Source organism: Crocuta crocuta, unplaced genomic scaffold (assembly GCF_008692635.1).
Source record: "Crocuta crocuta isolate KB4526 unplaced genomic scaffold, BGI_CrCroc_1.0 scaffold303, whole genome shotgun sequence".
Classification (NCBI taxonomy): Eukaryota; Metazoa; Chordata; class Mammalia; order Carnivora; family Hyaenidae; genus Crocuta; species Crocuta crocuta.
The window spans coordinates 1,181,636-1,205,278 of record NW_027528276.1 but is presented as its reverse complement, the minus strand read 5'-3'; the positions used below and the strand labels follow the sequence as shown (position 1 = coordinate 1,205,278).

The 23,643-nt window shown below is 38.6% G+C and overlaps 1 protein-coding gene across 3 annotated transcripts in view; it reads right to left on the bottom strand.

The window, feature by feature from the left end:
- The window catches only part of LOC144222592 (protein argonaute-3), a 122,401-nt gene that overhangs the window by 98,556 nt on the left and 202 nt on the right, over positions 1 to 23,643 (bottom strand). For 2 of the 3 annotated variants that reach the window (XM_077753110.1, XM_077753109.1), the window contains exons 2-3: positions 23,127 to 23,338; positions 2,843 to 3,014 (exon numbers count right to left, since the gene is read on the bottom strand). In XM_077753110.1, the coding sequence (XP_077609236.1) occupies positions 2,843 to 3,014; positions 23,127 to 23,145 (191 nt within the window). In that variant the 5' untranslated portion in view covers positions 23,146 to 23,338. Of the gene's footprint in view, positions 1 to 2,842; positions 3,015 to 23,126; positions 23,339 to 23,643 lie in introns of those variants that run through there. The other variant, XM_077753111.1, reaches the window with a different exon arrangement.

Sequence of the window (23,643 nt, the reverse complement as noted above, 5' to 3'; positions counted from 1 at the left end):
TGAAGCAGGCCCTAAACTCTGAGCTGTCAGCACAGAGCCAGATGTGGGACTTAAACTCACAAACCGCAAGATCATGACCTGAGCCCAAGTTGGACACTTAACTGACTGAGCCACCCAGGCACCCCAAGCACCNCCCGTTTCTCCACATCCTCGCCAGCATCTAGAGTTCTCTGATTTGCTTTAAATGAAGACTCTTAATAATACTTATTGAATAAGAAAAGGCTGNTGACCTGAGCCCAAGTTGGACACTTAACTGACTGAGCCACCCAGGCACCCCAAGCACCCAACTCTTGATCTTGGCTCAAGTCATGATCTTATGTTCCCAGAGATAAGCACCAAGTCAGGCTCTGTTCTAACAGTGTGGAGTCTCCCTGGGATTATCTCTCTCCCTCTCTCTGCCCCTCCTGAGTGCATGCTCACTTTCTCTCTCAAAATAAATAAACATTAAAAAAATAAGATAAAATATTAGACATCAACCAAAAGGGCCAGGATTATCCTTCAAATTAACAGATTAACACCCCAGTTTTGAAAAACAAGAAAAAGGGAATTTGAGAGTATGGCATGAAGGTAGTTAGGTCCCCGTAAGCACATGGCTAGCAGAAAGATAGAAAAGAGAGAGAGGAAGGACTCTAGGACAAAGACTAGCCTCTCTAGGAGAAAAGGGTAGGGCACTGAAAATCTCTTATCTAGCCCTTTATAATGTCCAGTTCTCTTTCCTGCCCCGCACCATCATGCTCATCTCATTTTACTTTTATAAGCTTTTCATTCACTCTACTATTTATTATGTGCCAATCATCAAGCTAATTATCAGCGCTACAAAGATAATGAAAACGAGTATTCCTTTTCATGAAGATGTTATACTGTGAGAAGAGGAAAGTAACAAGTAACCACAATACACTACTATAACAGGATTGTACACCAACTACTGTGAAGCCACAGATGAATGAACTACCTCTGACTACAGAGTTCAAAAGGGGTATCTTGAAACATAATAGAAGTTTGCCATATAGATAAGGGCAGACAGGGCATTCCAGGTAAGACTGCAGAACATGATAAAGGATATAGATTAGAGCCAAAATAAGAAGTGTATGTTATACTAAATTTGGGATGTCATTCTGTAGGCTACAGGAAGTTAAATAAATTTTACAGTAGGAGAATGACCTCAGAAAGAACTCTGCATTCCACATTATTACATTCATATGATGGTTTGTTTTTTTTTACATGTTATCGCAAAGTCTCTTAGTGCTCATTTACTTCGTATTTCTTATGTGTCTTATCTAGATAAAAATTTTTTAAAAACATTTATTCATTTTTGAGGGATGGAGAGAGATACAGCATGAGTAGGGGAGGGGCAGAGACAGACAGGGGGAGTAGGGGAGACACAGAACCTGAATCAGGCTCCAGGCTCTGAGCTGTCAACAGAGAGCCCGATGAAGGGCTCTAACCCATGGACTGCGAGATCATGATGTGAGCTGAAGTCGGACGCTTAACCGACTAAGCCACCCAGGCGCCCTTTTTTAAATGTTTATTTATCTTTGAGAGAGAGAGACAGAGAGAGAGAGCAAGCAAGCAGGGGAGGGGCAGAGAGAAAGAGACACAGAATCTGAAGCAGGATCCAAGCTGTGAGCTGTCAGCGCAGAGTCTGACATGGGGTTCAAAACCATGAACTGGGAGATCATAATCTGAGTCAAAGTCAGACATTCAAATGACTGAGCCACCCAGGAGCCCTTAAATGATGAATTTCTTGGTAGCAAGAACCACCTATGTCTTAAATGANCTGTTTCAGTCTGTGACTCCCTCTCTCTCTGACCCTCCCCTGCTCACGCTGTCTCTCTCTCTCCTAGAAATAAATAAAAATATTTAAAAAAAAAAAAAGAAAAGGCTGGGATATTTGATAATATAAACCAAAATACTAAGCTGATTAGTATCACTGTTTTCTAAGTGTTTTATCCATATGTCTTGTTTTGCTTTGATTTTTTAAAAAGTTTATTTTTTTTGAGAAGGAGAGAGACAGTAAGTTGGGGACAGGCAGAGAATCCCAAGAAGACTCAACACTGCCAGCATGAAGCCCAACTAAGGGCTTGAACTTTTCAACTGTGAGTTCATGACCTAAGCCAAAACCAAGAGTTGAACACTCAACCGACTGAGCCACCCAGGAGCCCCAGTTTTGTTTTTTTTTAGAAGCTCCTTCATGGTGCACACCATGTCATAAATTCCATTTATATACCCTTATTACCTGAACCACAATCTTACATATACATATATACACGTATATACATACGTACACATTAACACCCCAGTTATGTATGTACATACGTACATTTGAGGGAGGTGAGAGAAATGGCTTACTGAAAGCAGACTGATACATATTTCTATATCATATGTATTTGTTCCTATATAAGAAGAAGGGAAGTCAGGAGTTGAGGACCAGAACAGAAAGCAGGAAACATGACAACCACTATATCTACCCACTACTGTTACCATCCCATCATCTTAAAGGGATAAATAAGGTGGGGTGGAAAGGGGAGAAAAAAGAAAGCACAAACGTTAACCAATAGCAATGGAAAAGACGCTTAGTCTGATTTCAATAGCATATAAAAAGGAGTTAGACCTTCTCTATTATCACAGAGAAAACATGTGAGCTCATGTTATAATGAGAAAATTTCAAGGTTATTTGTAGATTTTTCCCAACATCACACCTCTGAAGTACAATTTCAAAACAAATTACCATGTGTGGTTGGTCAAACGGTTATCTTTTTTATTATATATGAAACATTAACATAATTACTAAAGCAAAGAAATACCAACAGCAAAATAATCTCCATGACTTCATGATTCTTACCTGTTCACTCTCCTAGGACACTTGTCTGGTTTAATATCTACCTCATAGAGGTAGACATCAATCTTTGGGATTTCAACTTGAAAACAGTTAGCCAGCAATTTAATGGGTTTGCCCATGGTGCCATAGCCAGGTCTTCTGGGCACCATGAGTAGGGGCTGGGCCCCAACGGGTCCTGCCAAAGAAAGGGTAAAAAAAAAAAAAAAAAAAGAGTAACACTGTTATAAGCTGCATTTGATAATCTTGTCAATATGAGTGTATTACAATTTTAAGTACAGCTGATAATAATAGTAGTAAAAGATGCTATCATTTCTAACGCTTCAACTTTTTTTTCCCCAACGTACTCTCCTCAATCAAACAGACATACAAACAAAAAACGGTACCTGTGAAAGAAGGGAAGAGCAATCACATAAACCCAGGTGAGCATGAGCAAACACAAATCAGACTCAAAGTGTGTGAGACCAAAAGCAAAGTACTAAACTCAAAGTACGACATAATAAGGACAAGAACAAATGAATAAAATACCATAAAATAGGATACACTAAAGGATCAATACAATAATAAGTATCAACAAAGTACAAAATCAATATTTCAAAAATTACTTGAAAAGATAAATAAAGCTGACAAACACTGATTTTTTAATTTTTATTTTAGAGAGCAAGTGGAGGAGTGAGGTAGAGATGGGGAAGAGAGGGAGAAGGGAGGAAAGGAGGGAGGGAGGAACGGAGGGAGCAAGGGAGGGAGGGAGAGAGGGGAGGAGGGAGAGGGGGAGAGAAGGAGAGGCTGAGAGAGAGAGAGACTGAATCTTAAGCAGGCTCTACACTCAGTGCAGAGCCTGATGCAGGGCTCAATCCCAAGACCCTGGGATCATGATCTGAGCGGAAATCAAGAGCTGGATGCTCAACCAACTGAGCCACCCAAGCAACACTGGTTTTTTAAAAAAAGAGGAAGAGGGGCGCCTGGGTGGCTTAGTCGGTTAAGCGTCCGACTTTCGCTTAGGTCATGACCTCGCGGTTGGTGGGTTCGAGCCGCGTGTCGGGCTCTGTGCTGACTGCCAGCTCAGAGCCTGGAGCCTGTTTCAGTCTGTGACTCCCTCTCTCTCTGACCCTCCCCTGCTCACGCTGTCTCTCTCTCTCTCCTAGAAATAAATAAAAACATTAAAAAAAAAAAAAAGAGGAAGAAAAAAGAAGAAGAAAAAGGCTTAAGTGATCAATTTAAGTGGAAAAAAATGCTATCACTACAGATACTGAAGACATAACATTATGTCAATAAATTTTCAAGTTTGGTGAAACAGGTAAATTACTAGAGAAATACAAGTTACTGATACATGAAAGTATATAAAATTTGAAAAGTCCTCTGTTGGTATAACTGTAAAATGGAAAATAATATTGTGGTTCCTCAAAACATTAAAAAGAGAATTACTATATGACCCAGTAACTCTACTTTACCCAGAAGAATTCAGAGTATTGAAATAACTGATGAGATCGGGCACATTCAGGGTGGTATGGCCATAGACAAGTATTGAAATAACTGTACACCTTTGTTCACAGCACCATCATTCACAACATTGAAAAGGTAGTAGCAACTTATGGGTCCATTGATGGATGAATGGATAAACAAAATGTGGTGTGTACATATAATGGAACATTAGCCTTATAAAAGGAAGGAAATTCTGACACACGCTACAACATAGATGAACCTTGTGGACGTTATGTTACGTGAAATAAACCAGTCACAAAAGGACACTATATGATTCCACTTATTAATACCTATAGTAGTCAAATTCAGAGACAAAAAATACAAGGGTGGTTGCCAGGGGCTAGGGTAAAGAGAGGGTGGGGAATTACTGCTTGGTGGGTATAGCTCCAATTTTGCCAGATGAAAAGATTTCTGGAGATTAGTTGCACACAGTGTAAATATACTTAAATAGTATTTAACTGTACACTAAAAAGTTGCTAAGATGGTAAATTTAATGTTATGTATACTTTAACAAAGTTTAAAAACACCTTAAATGACATCTAGCATTAAGATTTTAAAGTTCAAAATGCAGTTTTGTTAAATGAAATTCAAACAAATTCAGTTAATAACTGTTATCTGAATGAACTTAAATGTAAAATATCTGAAAAGTCCTGTAATTATTTGAAAAAAAATGAAATCTACAATTAAAAATAATTCCAGAGGGCACCTGGCTGGCTCAGTTGGTATAGCATACAACACTTGATCTCAGGGTGGTGAGTTTGAGCCCCACAATGGGTGTAGAGATTACTTAACAACAAAATCTTTTACAAATATATATATATTTCCACACATACACTAAAAGATTCCAAATCCATATCATTCCACTATAGAATTATAGCAAAAATTCAAGGAAAAAATAATACTGATCTTATACAAACTCTTTCAGAGATTAGGAAAAAAATATATACCCCAATTTAACTTATGATCCCAGAAAAACCCTTATAAGAACATTATGAAAAATAAAATCCCAGAACACTATCATTCATGAATATACATGCAAAAATCCTAAATAAAATGTTAACAAAGTAAATCTAGCAATATATCAAAAGGATAATGCTTTATGCAAAAAACAAGTTTATATTAGGAATTAAAAGTTGGGTTAACAACTCCCACTGTGGATGAAAAGACATTAAAATGCTGCCTATATCAGGCTGTTTTTTTTTTAGTTTGGTTTTCATATATTTGTAAAACCTCTTCTGAGGATATGATCTTTCCTGTTATCCTAGATAATACTGATAATATCATAGGTAACATTGAGTCATTCTAGACCAGGTCATAGTTGTGGCCCTGCCATTTATCTAAACCACTTGACCTTTATCAAATATTACTAGCCCTGAAACTCCTATTTTCTGATCTATAAAATGAGAATAATACCTGACCTGCCTCTTTCTTATGAATCTTGTCACGATCAAATTAGAAAATGTACAATAGCAGGGTACCTGGATGGCTCAGTCAGTAGAGCATGCAACTTTTGATCTCAGGGTTGTGATTTGAGCCCCACGCTGGCTGTAGAGATGGAAGGAAGGAAGGAAGAGAGTGAGGGATGGAAGGAAGGAAGGAAGAGAGGGAGGGAGGAAGGAAGGAAGGAGGGAGGCAGGGAGGGAGGGAGGGAGGGAGGAAGGAAGGAAGGAAGGAGAGAAGGAAAGAGGGAAGGAGGGAAAGAGGGAAGGAAGGATGGAAGGGAAGGAGGAAAGGAAGGAAGGAGAGAAGGAGGGAAGGAGGGAAGGAAGGAAGGAGGGAAGGAAGGAAAGAAGGAGGGGGGGAAGGAAGGAAGGAAGGAGGGAGGGAAGGAAGGAAGGAAGGAGGGAGGGAGGGAAGGAAGGAAGGAAGGAGGGAGGGAGGGAAGGAAGGAAGGAAGGAAGGAAGGAAGGTGGGAAGGAAGGAGGGAAGGAAGGAGGGAAGGAAGGAGGGAAGGAAGGAAGGAAGGAAGATGGGGTGCCTAAGTGGATAAGTCAGTTGAGCGTCCGCTCTTGATTTCAGCTTAGGTCATGACCCCAGGGGCATGGGATCGAGCCCTATGTCGGACTCTGCACTAAGTACGGAGCCTACTTAAGATTCTCTGTCCCTTTCCCCGACTTGCCTTCTCTTCCTCTAAAATAAAAAATAATTTAAAAAATAATAAAAATAAAAATATAAGTTTATATAGTTTCTTTGATCACTATCCATCCTTTACAACCCCAGGAGTCTCTCTTCTTGAAGTTTTGGATTTGTCTTTTGTTATTCTAGTGTATGTCATTAAGTAGTGTTACACAAAAAGGCATGGATTTTCCATTTAAAATATGACTGTTACGTTCATATACAAACAACCTGAATTGAACCCATACCTTTAACAATCTGACCTTCAAATTTCCATAGACATGGCATCTAAAATTTGGTATTATGGATTGCTTTTTCTGTATACGTTCTTTATATTTGAGACTTGAAAAGCCATAAATGTCCTTATGTGGTTCTCTTTCTGTTGGGTTTGCCTGGAACATAATATATGTTCAGTTTCCAGTTGAGATCAATATTTCAGAAGGGTTTCTTCTGTTATTTCTTTATTCATTTTTTATCTTTTTCAAACACCTCTAAAATTTGCTTTCAGTAGGCTGCACGTATGGATTCTATAGCCAACCCAGTTGCTACTACAACCCTGTAAATATAGTTGTTTTTAAATATTTGTTTCATAATCTGCAACCAACAACTTCAGTTGTTCAGTTGCTGTGATTCTGTTGTCTTTCTTGCTCATGGTATCTTGTTAATATGTATATCTAGAGGGTCACTGTACATGAAGAGTAGTTTGTACACATACTTTGAAAACTAGGATAAAGATATATTCCTCAAGAAAAGATCTTCATTTGTTTCTGTCTGGTACATGAATACTACCAGTCCAGTGCAACTTAAAACAAATGCAAGATGACAGTTTAGGCTTCCAGTGAGAGTTGTCCACTTCAAGATTATGCTCACCCTGAGTATAGCCATCTGAGGGTCCCAGCTTATGGCACAGAAGTCTCTTCTATACCCTCATGTGCAGACTCTGGACTTTAGTTTCTGTTCACTCCACACCTTCAAGGCATCAAAATTTAATGTTTCCAAAACCAGCAAATGCCCTCAGGGAAAAAATGGCTTTTAAGGTCATTACTTTTCTAGGTTTCCTTTTCTCTTCCATTTTGGCCTGGCAATTACAGGCATACACCAAAAAACTGAATTTCTTCCTATAAAATACCTCTTGGTTTTTATTTTTATCTATCTTTAAATATTTATTTTGAGAGAGGGACAGTGAGAATCCCAAGCAGAGTCTGTGCTGTTAGCAGAGAGCCTGAAACAGGGCTGGGTCATATGAACCACGAGATGACAATCAAAGGCAAAATCAAAAGTTGGATGTTTAAAAAAAAAAAAAAAAGTTGGATGTTTAACTGAGCCACCTAAGCACCCTAAACTTCTTAGAATATGCTTAAACATCTTTCGAAGTAATTTTTTCAGATTTTTTTTTAATGTTTTATTTATTTTTGAGAGAGAGAGACAGCATGAGCAGGGGAGGGTCAGAGAGGGAGAGGGAGAAACAGAATCTGAAGAAGGCTCCTGAGCTAGCTGTTAGCACAGAGCCCAACGCGGGCTGGGATTCTCGAATCCATGAACCATGAGATCGTGACCTGAGCCAGTCGGACGCTTAACCGACGGAGCCACTCAGGCGTCCCCAGATTATTTTTATACAGGAAATATTTACACTAGGTCCCCCAAACGCAATACAGCCTTTTTTTTTTTTTTAAAAAGCAAGACAATGTGTGAAGTTTCAAGTTACACTGCAATGCAATTGGTAGAATATCAGTCATCACACATACAGATTTTTTTTTAATTTAATGTTAATTTACTTTTGAGAGAGACAGGTAGACAGAGTGTGAACAGGGGAGGGGCAGAGAGAGAGGGAGACACAGAATCTGGCACAGGCTCCAGGTTCTGAGCTGTGAGCACAGAGCCTGTCATGGGGCTTGAACTCACAAACAGCAAGATCATGACCTGAGCTGAAGTTGGATGTTCAACCGACTAAGCCACCCAGGCGCCCTCAAGATTTGTTCTTTAAGTAATCTCTACACCCAATGTGGGGCTTGAACCAACACGCCAAGATTGAGAGTTGCATACTCTACCAATAACCCAGTCAAGTACTCCACATACAAGTTNACATTGGGCTCTGTGCTGACACCTAGCTCAGAGCCTGCTTCGGATTCTGTGTCTCCCTCTCTCTCTGACCCTCCCCTGATTACACTCTCTCTCTCTCTCTCAGATATAAATAAAACATAAAAAAAAAAAGTCATTAAGTCTTGTGGTAACCACAAAGCAAAACCCTACAGTAGACATACAAAAGATAAAAAGAAAGGAATCTAAGTACCCATTAAAGAAAATCATCGGAGGGGCGCCTGGGTGGCTTAGTCGGTTGAGCGTCCGACTTTCGCTTAGGTCATGATCTCCAGGTTCGCGGGTTCGGGCCCCGCGTTGGGCTCTGTACTGACTGCCAGCTCNCCCGCATTGGGCTCTGTGCTGACAGCTACCTCAGAGCCTGGAGCCTGCTTCAGATTCTGTATCTCCCTCTCTCTCTGACCCTCCCCTGCTCACGCTGTCTCTCTCTCTCTCAGAAATAAAAAAAAACATTAAAAAAAATAAAGAAAATCATCAAAGCACAAAGGAAGAGAGCAGAGAAGCAAGCATGGGAGGAAATACATAACAGCCTGAAAACAATTAGCAAAATAGCAATTAAGTACATACTCATCAATAATTACTTTAACTGTAAACAGACTAAGACATAAAGTGGAGAGGCTGAATGGATTAAAATAAACAACAACGGGGCACCTGGGTGGCTCAGTCGGTTAAGCGACCAACTTCAGCTCAGGTCATGACCTCACGGTTCGTGGGTTCCAGCCCCACGTCGGGCTCTGTGCTGACAGCTTAGAGCCTGGAGCCTGTCTTCGGGTTCTGTGTCTCCCTCTCTCTCTGACCCTCCCCTGCTCATGCTGTCTCTATCTCTCTCTCAAAAATAAATAAAACATTAAAAAAAATTAAAAGCAAAACAAAACAAAAACCAAACAAGACTTACCTATATGCTGCCTACTAGAGACTCACTTCACATGTAAAGACACACAGAGATTTTAAGTGAAGGGCTGAAAAAAATATATTCCATGCAAATGAAAATCAAAAAATCATCTCCAAGACTGATGTCAAGGAGTTTACCACCTATATATTCTTCCAGTTTTCCCAATACCATTTACTGAAGAGACAGGCTGTCCTTTCCCCACTAAATGTCTTGGCACCTTTGTGACCATATACGTGTGGGTTTATTCCCTAGTTCTCTATTTTGTTCCACTGACTTCTGTAACTCTTTTTGTGCCAATACCATACTGTTTTGATTACTACAGCTTTGTAAAATAGTGTGAAATCAGGGAACATGATGCCTCCAGTTTTCTTCTTTCTCAAGGCTGCTTTGGCTATTTGTGGTATTCTGTGGTTTGATACAAATTTTTGGATTGTTTGTTCTACTTCTGTGGAAAATGCCACTGAATTTTGACAGGCACTGCACTGAACCCGTAGACTGCTTTTAGGTAGTATGGACATTTTTACAATATTAATTTTTCCAATCCATAAGCATTTTCCATTTATTTGTGTTGTCTTCAATTTCTTTTATCAATGGCTTACAATTTTCAGTATATACGTCTTTCATCTCTTTGGTTAAATTTAGTCCTAGGTATTTTATTCTTTTTGATTCAACTGTAGCTGATATTGATTTCTTAATTTCTCTGATAGATCCTTACTTAGGCATAAAAAATGCAACAAATTTTTGTATATTGATTTTGTATCCTGCAACTTTACTGAATTCATTTACTAGCTATAACAGGTTTTTGTTGGAGTCTTTCAGGTTTTCTAGATATAATATCATGTCATCCACAAATAGTGTCATCTATACTGTTTCCTTTTTGAAATGTCTTTTACTTTTGTTTGCCGAATTGTTCTGCTAGTAGTTCTAGTACTATGCTGAATAAAAATGGCAAGAGTAGGCATCTTTGTCTTGATACTGACTTCAGAGGAAAAACTTTCAGCTTTTCACTGTTGAATATGATATTGGCTGTGGCTTTATCATATATGGCCCTTATTATGTTGAGGGATGTTCAGTTGCTGAGGTATGTTCAGTTGCCTTATTTAAAAAATGAGATAAAACCTGGGGTTGGCTCAGTCAGCTAAGCATCCAACTTCGGTTCGGGTCATGATCTCATGGTACGTGAGTTCAAGCCCTGCATTGGCTCTTTGCTGTTAGAACGGAGGCTGCTTGGGATTCTCTGTCCCCCTCTCTCTGCCCCTCCCCTGCTCTCTCTGTCAAAAATAAATGATTTAGGGGCGCCTGGGTGGCTTAGTCGGTTAAGCGTCCGACTTTCGCTTAGGTCATGATCTCGCGGTTCGTGGGTTCGAGCCCCATGTCGGGCTCTGTGCTGACTGCCAGCTCAGAGCCTGGAGCCTGTTTCAGTCTGTGACTCCCTCTCTCTCTCTGACCCTCCCCTGCTCACGCTGTCTCTCTCTCTCTCTCCTAGAAATAAAACATTTTAAAAAAAAATAAATGCTTTAAAAAATGAGATAAAACTATGCATTCTAGATGTGCGTGGCACTAAGTTATAAAAAAAACTGTAGCTCTTCAACAAACATTAACAGGCATCTACCACATTTCACACAATACGCTAAGTGCACTTCCCTGCATTAAGCACCTACTATTTGGGATGGAAGTACAGAGGGAAGCAGGTATATAGAAATTTTGCCCCTTAATATCAATTTCAGAAGTAGACTTAACCAAACCAAAAGGTAAGAAGAGAATTGTTTTTCTGACTGTTGATATTTACTGCCAAACTGTTGTGGGAAGACATCATTATCACCAGCTCTCTCTTACCCTCTGTAGAATTAGGCATTACAGTTTCAAAATACCTTTTATGTGTTAAAAATTAACTTTCTGCTGTTTTATTTACATATGATTACTATCAAGACTGGTTTAAAAATATTTTGCTGTTCTATATCCCCAATTCTCTTATGAATCTCACTGCTCCCATAGATAATTCCTTTAAAAAATTTTTTTTGTGTGTGTTTATTTTTGAGAGAGAGAGAGAGAGAGCAAGGAGGGGAGGGGCAAAAAGAGGGAGACACAGAATTTGAAGCAGACTCCAGGCTCTGAGCAGTCAGCACAGAGCCCGATGCAGGGCTTGAACCCACCAACTGCAAGATCATGACCTAAGCCAAAGTCAGACTATTAACCCACTGAGCCACCCAGGCACCCCAGATAATTCCTTTTTTTTAAAAGTAGGCTCCATGCCCAACGTGGGACTTGAACTCACAATCCTGAGATAAAGACACATTCTCTACTGACTGAGCCAGGCAGGTACCCCCCACCCAGATAATCTTTTAAAAAATCAAAAACAGGGGTGCCCTGGTGGCTCAGTTGGTTAAGCATCAGACTTCAGCTTGGGTCATGATCTCACAGGTCATGAGTTTGAGCCCTGCATCAGGCTCTGTGCTGAATCAGGCTCTGTGCTGACAGCGCAGAGCCCACAGCCTGCTTGGATTCTGTGTCTTCCTGTCTCTCTCTGCCCCTCCCCCCTGCATGCTCTGTCTCTGTCTCTTTCTCTCAAAAATAAACCGTAAAAAAAATTTAGTAAAAAATAAAAAAAGAAAGGGGTGCCTGGCTGGCTCAAAGGAGCATGTGATTCTTGACCTCACGGTTGTGAGTTTGAGCTCCATGCTAGGTGTAAAAATTAAATAAATAAAACTTTAAAATAAAAAACATAAAAAGTCATATCTACTTTAAATATTTATTGAACATTATGTTCAAAATTTTTTTAAAGTTTTATATAAACTTTTATTTTTTTTCACTTTTTTTTGTTTTGATCTTTATTTACTTATTTATTTACAGTTTATTGTCAAATTAGTTTCCACATAACACTCAGTGCTCATCCCCACAAGTGTCCTCCTCCATGCCCATCCCCCTCCCCCAATGTTCAAATTTTTTTAATGTTTATTTATTTTTTAGAAACAGACAGAGTGGGAGTGGGAGAGGGGCAGAGAGAGAGGGAGACAGAATCTGAAGCAGGCTCCAGGTTCTGACCTGTCAGCATAGAGCCTAACATGGGGCTTGAACCTACCAACCAAAGATCGTGACTTGATATGAAACCAGACACTTAACTGACTAAGCCACCCAGGCACCCCAAGGTTCAAGTTTTCGTAGACACATAGATTAAATAATAGGTCAGTTATTTGCTTTAACTAGTTCCTAATGTATTGTGGGGGGATATCCCATCTTAATATTTAAAGTTAACATTAACAACAATAGCTAACCTGTCATAAATATTTGAAATACATTGTGATTTCTCACAATATAATTTTAAGGGAGGTCCTATATCATAATGAGGAACTTAAAGCACAGGAAGGTTAAAAAACATATTCACAGAAAGTGCTAAAGCTAGGATTTGCAAATAGTCTGATGTAAAGACTGCATTTTTAATCACTACACTACACTACAAACTAACATTTGGTTAAAGTCTATCATTCATTAAATCATTCATTCATTCATGGGCTCATCAATTTGTCCAAAAAATATTTATTGCCTCTAATTGTCAAGCATTGTTCAGACTCAGGTGAACAATAATTTTAATAATTAATAATATTAATAAAGACCTGGTTTTCATGAAGCTTTTTTATGCGAGGGTTGGATGGGGGCAGATTATATTGCATTTCTTTTTTGCAAATCAGATAGTAGTAAGTGCTACAAAGAAAAATAAAAAATGTTAAGGTGATAGAAGGAAGGGGAGTTGGAACAGAATAGGTAGTTAACTATTTTAGACAGGTTTGTCAAAGAAGGCCTCTTTGAAAGGGTGACAAGTAAGCTTTAAGAAAACAGAGGAAGTGAGGAAACAAGTCATATGGACATCTGGAAGAACATTCCAGGCTGAGTTAAAATCAAATATAAAGGAAAAAACAGAAGCTTGCTTGGTGAAGAAGAGCAAAGAGACCATTATGCCTGGACCATAGTGAGGAAGAAGAGAGTAAGAGATGAGGTCAGAGAGATAATGGGAGATTAGATCACACAGGATTTGTAAACCATCATGAGGTCTTCGAACTGTATTCTGAGACATAAGAAACCAATAAAGGTTTCTGGTTCAAGAAGCATTATGATCTGACTTAAACTTTTTTTTAAAACGATCACTCAGGTGGCTATATGGAAAACTACATGTAAAGCAAGGTACCAGCAGAGAGACCAGTTAGTAGGCTAGATGATTGTCCAGTGAAGGATAATGTTGGCTAGGGCTGGGAAGTAGCAGTTGGGGGAAAGATGCTGATGTGGAAAATACTTACAAGGTAGACCTGATGGGAACTGCTAATGGACTAGGTGTGTGGTATGAGAGAAAAGAGCTCTCAAGGGTTTGGTTTTGTTTTTTGGTCTAAGCAACTGAAAGAATGCAAATATCCTGTACTGAATTACGAAAGACTCAGTGATGGGAGCAAGTCTGGAGGGGAAATCAAGAGGATTTTTAGGACATGCTAAGTTTGAGAGGTCTATACAACTATTGTCTAATAGGCAGTTAGATGGGTATAAAGTTCAAGGAAGAGGTCCAGGCTAGAGTCATAAAGGTGAGTCATAAAGGTGAGGGTCTTCCACATATCAGCGGTATTTGAAATCACTGGATTAGTGATTACCCAATCTATAGTGGGATACAGAAGAACACTAAACCCTGGGTTACTCCTAATGGTTAGAGATTAGGGAAATGAAAAGGGCATAGCAAAGGAGGCAGAAAAGTGATATCCAGTAAGGTTGAGGAGGGCTTGGAGAGAGTCACAGTTAGGAAGAAGCGGAAAAAAGAGGGCTTCAAAAAGGAAGCAACTTATAATCAAATAAAGCCAAATAAAATGAAGATTTGGGAACTGATTATTAGGTTTAGCAAACTCTGTTGACCTTGATAAGAGCAATTTCAACAGAGTGGTAGGGACAAAACCTTGCCTGGAGTAAGTTCAAAAGGAAAACCCTGAATATAATCAAGACTTTAGGTCCTAGTAGTTTACAGTAAATTCAAAGGAGTATGTGAGGGGAGCCTGGGTGGCTCAGATGGTTAAGCGACCAACTCTTGATTTTGGCTCGGGTTATGATCTTGAGGTTCGTGAGATCAGGTCCTCTGCTGGGCTCTGTGCTGACAGCACGAAGCCTGCTTGGGATTCTCTCTCTCTTCCCCTCTCTCTGGCCCTCCCCCACTAGCATGCTCAAACTCTCTCTCTTAAAATAAATAAACATGAAAAAAAAATGAAAAAAGAACAAAGGAACATGTTATTACACCATGAAGATGGAACCAGCAAAATCCAGACTGTGAGAAACTCTAAAAGGACAAACAATCCATAAACTGAACAGGGAAGAATTATAGAAAACTTACAGATTAAAAGACACATTCACCATGAATGGATAAAAAAGATGTAGTATATACACAATGGAATATTACTCAGCCACATAAAAGGAGGAAATCGTGTCACTTGCAACAACGTAGTTGGATCCAAAGGTATAATGCTAAGTGAAATTAGAGAAAGACAAATACATTATGATTTCACACATATGTGGAACTGAAGAAATGAAACAGAGAGACAAAAAAACTTTTAAAGTATTTTTTTATTTTAGTTTTTTAAATTTCTTTTGAAGTTTATTTATTTTGAAAAATGAAATTTGAACACTGACCAAATATTTGATGTAAAGGAATATTATCATTATTTTGCTGTGATAATGGTACTATGGTTTATTTAAAGACTCTGTATTTTTTATAAGTACTTAGTAGATACTTATGAATGAAATAGCATTATGACTACAATATGCTTCAAAAAAGTACAGGGGATGGGAAATTAGAAAAGACACAATTGGATGTGGGTTGAGGATTATTGGGTTTGGATGATGGGTACATGGTAGCTTATTTATATAATTCTGCATATTTATAAATCTGTATAATAAAATGTCTTAAAAAATGGGAAGAGAAGTGCCATTTCCTTTGCATACTTAAACACTTTTTTACCACCCATTGTACAGACAAGGAAATTAAGGTTAAGGAAGATTAAATGCACTGCCCAAAGTCACAGTTACTTTTTTTAAATAGACTTAGTCTGCCTCACTCACTATCAACACCCCCACACCAGAGTGGTACATCTGTTACAATCACTGAATCTACAATGACACATCATTATCAAGTCAGTTAATTTGAGAGCAAGGATTTGTCTCCAAAACCCATTCTTTGTGCACTATATTACACTGCCAATTTTTTTTCCATTATTTTGCTGGGTGTTATTTATATAAACTGGCAAAAGACCAAACTTGTTTTATGAATAAGCAATGTAACAAACTACTGTTATTATAAAATCATCAATATAAAAAAATATTTTCATGTAGACTAATGAAGAAACAATTCTGTCAATACAACAAATTATTACCTCCAGTGAAGCACACTTCAGTTATTTAACAAATACATACACTGCCTACTAGATTCGAAAATACATGGGGTGCTTGGGTGGCTCAGTTGGTTAAGCGACTGACTTCGGCTCAGGTCATGATCTCATGGTTCGTGGGTTCGAGCCCTGCATCAGGCTCTGTGCGACAGTTCAGATCCTGGAGCCTGCTTCAGATTCTGTATCTCTCTCTCTCTCTCTGCCCTTTCCCTGAAGCCTGCATTCTGTCTCTCTCTTAAAAATAAATAAACATAAAAAACAAACTTAAAGAAAATACAAGAGTGCCTGAATGGCTCAGTTGCTTGAGTGTCTGACTTTGGCTCAGGTCATACGTGATCTCAAGGTCCAGGAGTTTGAGCCCCACATCAGGCTCTGTGCTGACAGCTCAGAGTCTGGAGCCTGCTTCACATTCTGTCTTCCTCTTTCTCTGCCCCTCTTCTGCTTGCATTCTCTCTCTTTCTCTCTCTCTCTCTCTCTCAAAAATAAACAAACATTTAAAAAAAAAATATAATTACATAGAAATACAAAGAACTATCTTGGACTTCTCTCCACTTCAAATGTTTCTTTCAATAGTTACAGTACAAACTGGCTAATATCAACTAACCACATTAAACTTCAAACATAAAACCACCTGTGTTCAAAGCATATTTTTATGTATGTTGTTCACTGACCTAACAATCTAACATGTACTAGTTGAGAGTCCAAAGCCAAATAACAGCCTATAGTAAATGTGAATGATGAAAAATAAGCAGTGAATAAATCAACTACAGCATATACTACAGTCTATTACCAAAATAAGGGATTTTCATTGGGAACTTCTGCTACAATAATCATGGAATACATCTTGTTTCAACAATTCTATTTCTAGGAATTAATCCTAAAGCAATTATTGGACCACTATACAAACATATATAACAGAATACTTACCAAAATTTCATTTACAACGAAAAAAAGAATGAAACCTAAACCATCATCAATGAAACTGAAATATGCACTCAGTAAAGACTATCACACTGCTATAAAAATATAAGTATTATTATGAAAAAAATGCCCAGGACACATTACTGAGTTAGAAAAAAGGAGGTTAAAGGGCCCCTAGGTAGCTCAGTCAGTTCAGTGCCTGACTCCTGAATTGGGCTCAGGTCATGATCCCAGAGTTGTGGGATTGAGCCCTGCAACGGCTCCACATCGAGCACAGAGCCTGCTTAAGATTCTCTCTCTCTCCCTACCCCCTCTCTCCCTCTCTTCTTCTGCCCCTCTTCCCTGCTCACATTCTCTCTAAAATTTAAACAACATGATGGGCTGGATGGCTGGAAAAATATACAAGAGAGATAGGTAGATGTCTGGAAAAATATACAAGAAAAAATTAGCAATGGTTTTAACTGGAGGATAGGATCATATTATTTTTACTTTCTATTTCAGACTTTCCTATATCGTTTGCTTTTTAAATAATAAACAATGGGGCGCCTGGGTGGCTCAGTCAGTTAAGCCAATCTGATTTCAGATTAGGTCATGATCTCACAATTCTGGAGTTCAAGCCCTGCATCAGGCTCTCTGTTGTCAGAGTGGCTCTCTCTTTGGATCCTCTGTCCCCCTTTCTCTATGTCCTCCCCCACTTGTGGGCATGCCCTCAAAAATAAACATTAAAAAAAAACAATAATAAAGTAAGTATTTTTATTGTCAGGAAAACATTTTATTTTTGTTTTGGAAAAAAAAGAAACATATTGTGTTGTTCTCAAAATTTGACATAATAAAATGCCTCTTTTACAACATAAACCCATAAGGCTAAGTAGTAAACATTAGCAAGAGATTTCAGTAACCTCCAACCTACTAATTCTACCTATTCATTCAATGAACTTATACAAACAGTGCACTTATTACCATGTTTCATTTATTATATTCACTATAGCCTAATAATCACTTGTAGAACATTCAGCCTGCTGCGGGTAAAATTTCTCAGATGGCAGCACTGGGGAGTTATTTTTAAAAAGGCATTGTGCCCCTTGAAAACAAGAGAGGACATGGCTCACGTAAGTCCTGCCCTATGGAAATGCTTTGAGATTTATTTCAGAATTAAAGGTTGGGTAGCTTTTGAAAAACTTTTGAGTATCCAAGCAAAAATTTGAGAAAATTTTTGGTGCGTCTGGGTGCCTCAGGTCATGATCTCATGGTTTGAGAGTTTGAGCCCCGCATCAGGCCCTATGCCGACAGCTCAGAGCCTGGATCCTGCTTCCGATTCTGTGTCTCTATCTCTGCCCCTCCCCCATTGGCACTNAAAAAAAAAAAAAAAAAAACATAAAAAATTTTTGAGTTATTTTAGAGTAATGCCACATTTATGTTAAATATAGAGAGATCAGCTCCTAATTTAGAAGCCAGAACTTTGTTTCAAAAAGTAAAAAGACTTCATTGCTAAGGTATTAATCCATTTTGCAATCTATTCTTTAACCTTTTAAAATTCAGAGACACACTAATGAACTTCAGTTAAAATACCAAGTTTTGGTAATGATTCAAAAATATTATTATGTAAACCTACAATTGAGAACATTTTCTTGCAAAATTTCTTCCACAAATGAAAAATATAAAAATAACTCATGTTTATATTCTACAGATACTTCCGATTTCTCAAGAACTTGACAATTTAGAAATAATGTAGAAAATAACTGGTGATACAAAAGAATTCTCCCAAATTATTTCACTATTATTTCATAATAATATATTTCATAAAATTAACAATTTTTTATTGTAACCAAACCACAAAAAGCTCACATTAAGAGAAAACATCAGTTGTATAACATGGTTTTGCTAAACCTCAATAATCTTTTTTTTTTTTTTTTAAAGCAACGAGTAGTCAAAGAAAGTTGTTAATATTAACACAGATAATGGCAGAAAACTACAGAAACTCCAAATACAGAAAGGCTGTTCATGTATCCTAACAGCATAACCATTATGGTTGAAAAACCACACAATATTCTTTCTCACATCTGTTTTGTTAACGAGCCAAGAATGGGGGTCTATTGGGTATCCTAGACAACTGAATTAGAAGTAGGAATGTCTGGTGAATACTGTTTATCCCAACAAATGAAGACTAAATAGGTTTGGGAAGGATACTATTTTTAAATTATATTTTCAGTTTTATTTTCCCAAAAAGAGAACTATCACTCGCCTTATTCTCTCACCTATTAAAAAAAAAAACAACCTATAAATTACTTTACATTCTAGTTTTAAGTATTATAAGAGAAAATGTTTTCTTAGATTAACGAAATGTTTATCTTTCAGGTAGACCCTCAAGTATTTAAAGACTATAAAAATCAATGTGAAAAAGATGCTTGTGATATAAACCAACATAGTATTCAACCAGAATACAATAGTTTATGACAGTTTGGCAAGAATTCTATTCTGAACTAGGGTTTTTCCATATACACAGAGGACTCTTCCAGGAAATATCCCCTTTACAGGGCCCCAGGCCTCTTCGCATGCTATCAGGCCAGGCTTATAGAACCAAGCAAACACAATGTTCCCACTGGAAAACACAAATTAAGATAAATTAAATCTAAATTGACAACACAGTACATAAAAATCTCCAAAAGAGCAAAAGGGTGTAGCAGATTGAAATCATTTCATTCATTCTAGCCGCTTTCCTAATTACTTAATTCCTTAATTTTTAAAAATAGATTTACTAGTTTAAAATTTGGCTTAGAAATTTAAAAAGTGATCAGGGTGATGGAATCACAGATAATTTTTAAAGGTCTTTATCATGTTAATTAAATTACATTTGAGGGTTACCTATATGTTTTTTCTTCTTTAGTCTTCATTGAGAAGAACAAAATTGTTTCTTGCCTCAAATTCTAAAACAAATCAAAATAATCACCCATATTTTTGTAAGTCCCACTGCCAATCAAGAGCAGCAAATACTAGAAAAACAATTATCATGGCCACTCAAGAGCAGCATAACGTAAAATTTAAGTACCAACCAAGTAGAAAAACCTTTTCTATGTCCAAAATTCAGGTTCTCCAGACAGAGCAGCATTTGACACTTTTTTCTTCAAGACAAAAATCTACAAGTGAGAAAACTTACATTCCAAAATGATTAAAAGAGGATTATTTTAAATACTAAACTGAGAACCTAATGGCATTATATATTTTAGTAATTTGAGTCCACAACTTCAATTCATCTCATTCAAATTTAGTTTCCATTTATGCAACTTCTGTTCCTTTGGAACTTGTTCTCAAATGATTTTTCTAGATTTTTATTATTAAAGAAATGTAGAGGCTTAAGACTACCATGCAGATATAAAAATATCATTAACAAATACGGTCTACTCATTCCTTGTAAAAGACAACTATGAAACACATCAAATCACTTTGCAGATCATTAACAGTGTTTTTCTTTCACTGTAGGTAAGTACATTTCCTTCTGCCCTAAACAGTAGTCTGAATTTACCTAAAAATACAGACTAGAATAGTAAGGTCCTAAAAAATTGCTACTCATGAGAACTCCTATCTCAATTGACATCTCTGCTTCTTCTATTCATACTTTATTTGGAATTAAAACTTAATGCTTTTAAGGGTGCCTCTGTAGAGCATGCAACTCTTGATCCTGGGGTTGTAAACTCAACCCCCACATGAGGTATAGACATTACTTAAAAAAAAAAAAAAAACCCTTTGTAAACAAAAACAAAACATATACTTTTAGTCCAAATGTAACTAAACCATAAAAAACAGGGTTTCATCAGAAGTACCCCTAGGCACAGATGCAAAACTACTGTATATTTAAAAACCAGTTGTGCCACTTTTCTGGTGAAATCAAAGTTCACATAGTACTAAATCAGTACATTATACAGGACACCCTTAAAAGTCACTTAAAATATTATATGCAAAAAGGAAGAACAAATGTTAACTTTTAGTGAGAGACAATTATATAGTATTTGTATCCTAAGTCTTCCAATGTAAAATATAAGTATATGTATCCACCCAACAACTAGCATTTAAAGTATCTTGTCATAATTCCTAAGAATATACACACAAACACTTCAAAAAAATTGGTACAAAGATCCAAAATTGACTCAAAAGACTATCAGAGAACATTTATGTCTAAAAAAAATTTTTTAAGTAATCTCTACACCCAAGTTGGGGCTCAAACTCACGACCCAGAGATCAAGCATCACATGCTCTACAGACTGAGCCACCCAGGCTCACCTATATTTAAAATTTTTAAACCAAAATATGTACCTGTCAAATTATTTTCTTTTTAATGACTTTAAAGTAACCTCCACATCCAAGGTGGGGCTCTAACTCACAATGCTGAGATCAAGAATCACACACTCCAATGACTGTACCAGCCAGGTTACCCCTATACCTGTCAGATTCCTGATTTAAAACTTAGTTGCACATTTTGCCCAAGTATGCTTTCAATTTCACATGCAGCAGAACAATTACATGTAAGTCTCAGGAAGAATGAAAATTGTTTTTGATGATGACAATCTTGAGCCAGACTATATTTTTATCTTCATTACTAGAGTTAATCATGTATAAACTTCACTGAAGAACAAAGTTTTGAGTTTCAAGATATCTAAGATAAGATAGACATTATCTAACTCCACCTCCCCGGATGTGAAGACAATTTAATGTTTATAAATTGAAGCAATAACACATGCAAAAAAGACATAAAACTTAACTATAGCTCAAGAATTCATAGGAGCATTTACTGAATCATACTTGGCTACTTGGACCAGCTGGCTATGTGGCTGGACTTCAGAATATTTTCTAAGATTTTGTCCATACACTGAGGCATAATTTCATATGAAAAACCCAAAGCAGAAAAAAAAAGTTAAAAAAAATTGAACTATCTTTAAAAGTCTTAGGATAATTAATAAAGTGTCTAACTTGCATGTTTTGGTTTCCAGGCTTGACAAAAGGACAGTTATGTAAAAGTTATCTATAGCTCTAAATTATCATATTCACTAAACAGTACAGTAGAAAACTAAGAAACAAAGGCAGGACATAGTTTCAGAAATACACAAACCAATAATTATCAAGTAAAAGTCTAAAACTCTTTACAATCTACAAAGTTTCCCTTAAGAAGATATGAAGATCACAATTAAATGAGAGCATGCAAAAGAGAAATGGGAGAACCTGATAAGAGAAATTTCATGTAATAAAACTTGTAATAAACCCCTCTCCTCATCCCATCTCTACAAATCCTAAGTGCTGTTTGCATCTGCTAACAATTATACTTCTTAACCTAATCACAACAAGCCCTTTATCATCATTATGTCACTGGTTTCCTCTATATTTAAGTTTTTCTTATGCTCAAGCATCTCCCAAGTTGGCAAAATGAGATATGAGATTCAGGGACTTAATGGTCCCATCAGTAATATGACGCCCCCTCCCACCAATATTTTGAAAACTAACTTATAAATCTGTTACCATCTGAATAAAGCATACTTTCAAATTAAACATATTAAGTAGCACCCTTTGGAAAGCAAACCGTTATGTAACACCTACTTTATGTCTCTCAATTAATTACTTGACTTGAGAACCATAAAGAATGCTTTTTCTTTTTTCAAGGTAAGTACTGCCCAGGTTGCAATTTTTCAAGACTGCCGTTTTCCCAAGGAGAGAAAGGATTTTTTTTATTTAATTCCAAATTTCCAAGAATATAATATCCGCTTCTCTAAGGAATAGGGGCTGAAAAAAATATATTGTCAGCAATTTTAAGATCCACCTCCTCACGTAAGCTGTAATCTGGGCCGATATGACATTTCTGAAATCCTCAGTAACTACATACCACGCTGTCGCAAATATCAGAAGAGAAATCGGGATGGACGAAATGCCATCTTGCATTTGACGTTGTACTAATACCTATCTCAAACTTAGCACTCCTCCGTTATGTCAATGTAGCTTCACAACTACCTTAAGAGGTAAGAGAGCTGACTGCCCAGCGCCTCCATGGGACACACAACCCGGTTAAAGGACGCGCACGCCGTTGCACCTTCAACTGGAATAACAAAACCGACGACAAACCCTCCTAAACTCCAGGAAAAAAAAAAGGAGTCGTCTCTCCTGGAGATCCCCAAACTTCAATCCTTTAAGCAGTGCCCCCTCCCCGCAGTTTCGCCTACTCAGTGGCCCCGGGGAACTGCGGCGGAGCTGCGGGGAGGCGGAGGAGGGGCCGCGCGGGGGGCGGGGGAGAGCCGCCTGGCCCGCACACACTTCTCGCACCTGGGCTGGGGCGGAGGGAGCGACGATGCTCTGGGGACACCCCTACCCACCGAGTCAGCCGCTCGGACTCGCTCACCTGCGGAGCCGATTTCCATTCATGGAGCTGGGGGGAGTGCTTCGAGCGAGAAGGGCGCCCACCACTGGGGGCAACGAGGCAGCGCAGGGGGGCGACGCGGCGCGACAGGCACCCTCGTTCGGCCCCGAAGCGAGGTGGTGATGGCTTCTCCTCAGCTACCGCACTCCGAAAGCTCTCGTCAGGAAGAGCCGCCGTGGGGAGGCAGCATGAGACTAGGCGAGAGAAGGAGAAGCGTGAATCGAGGAGAAGAGAGCCCAGTGCGGAACTTGCGTCGCCCGCGGCCGCTTACGCTCCCACTGCCCCTCCACGACTGCGGCGCAGCCGCCGACCTCCCCAGGGGCCGCCCCCGGAAGCCCGCTGGCGTCAGTTCCGCTGCCCGGACTCGCCCGACGTCCAAGCCTCGCCTCTCCGCCCCATAGCCGTGCGGGCGCGACGTCGGTGCGGGCGCGGCCGGCGCGGAGGAGGCGGGGGAGGTGTCGGGGGGCCGGGGCCGGGGCTGGGGGGAGCTTGGGGCACG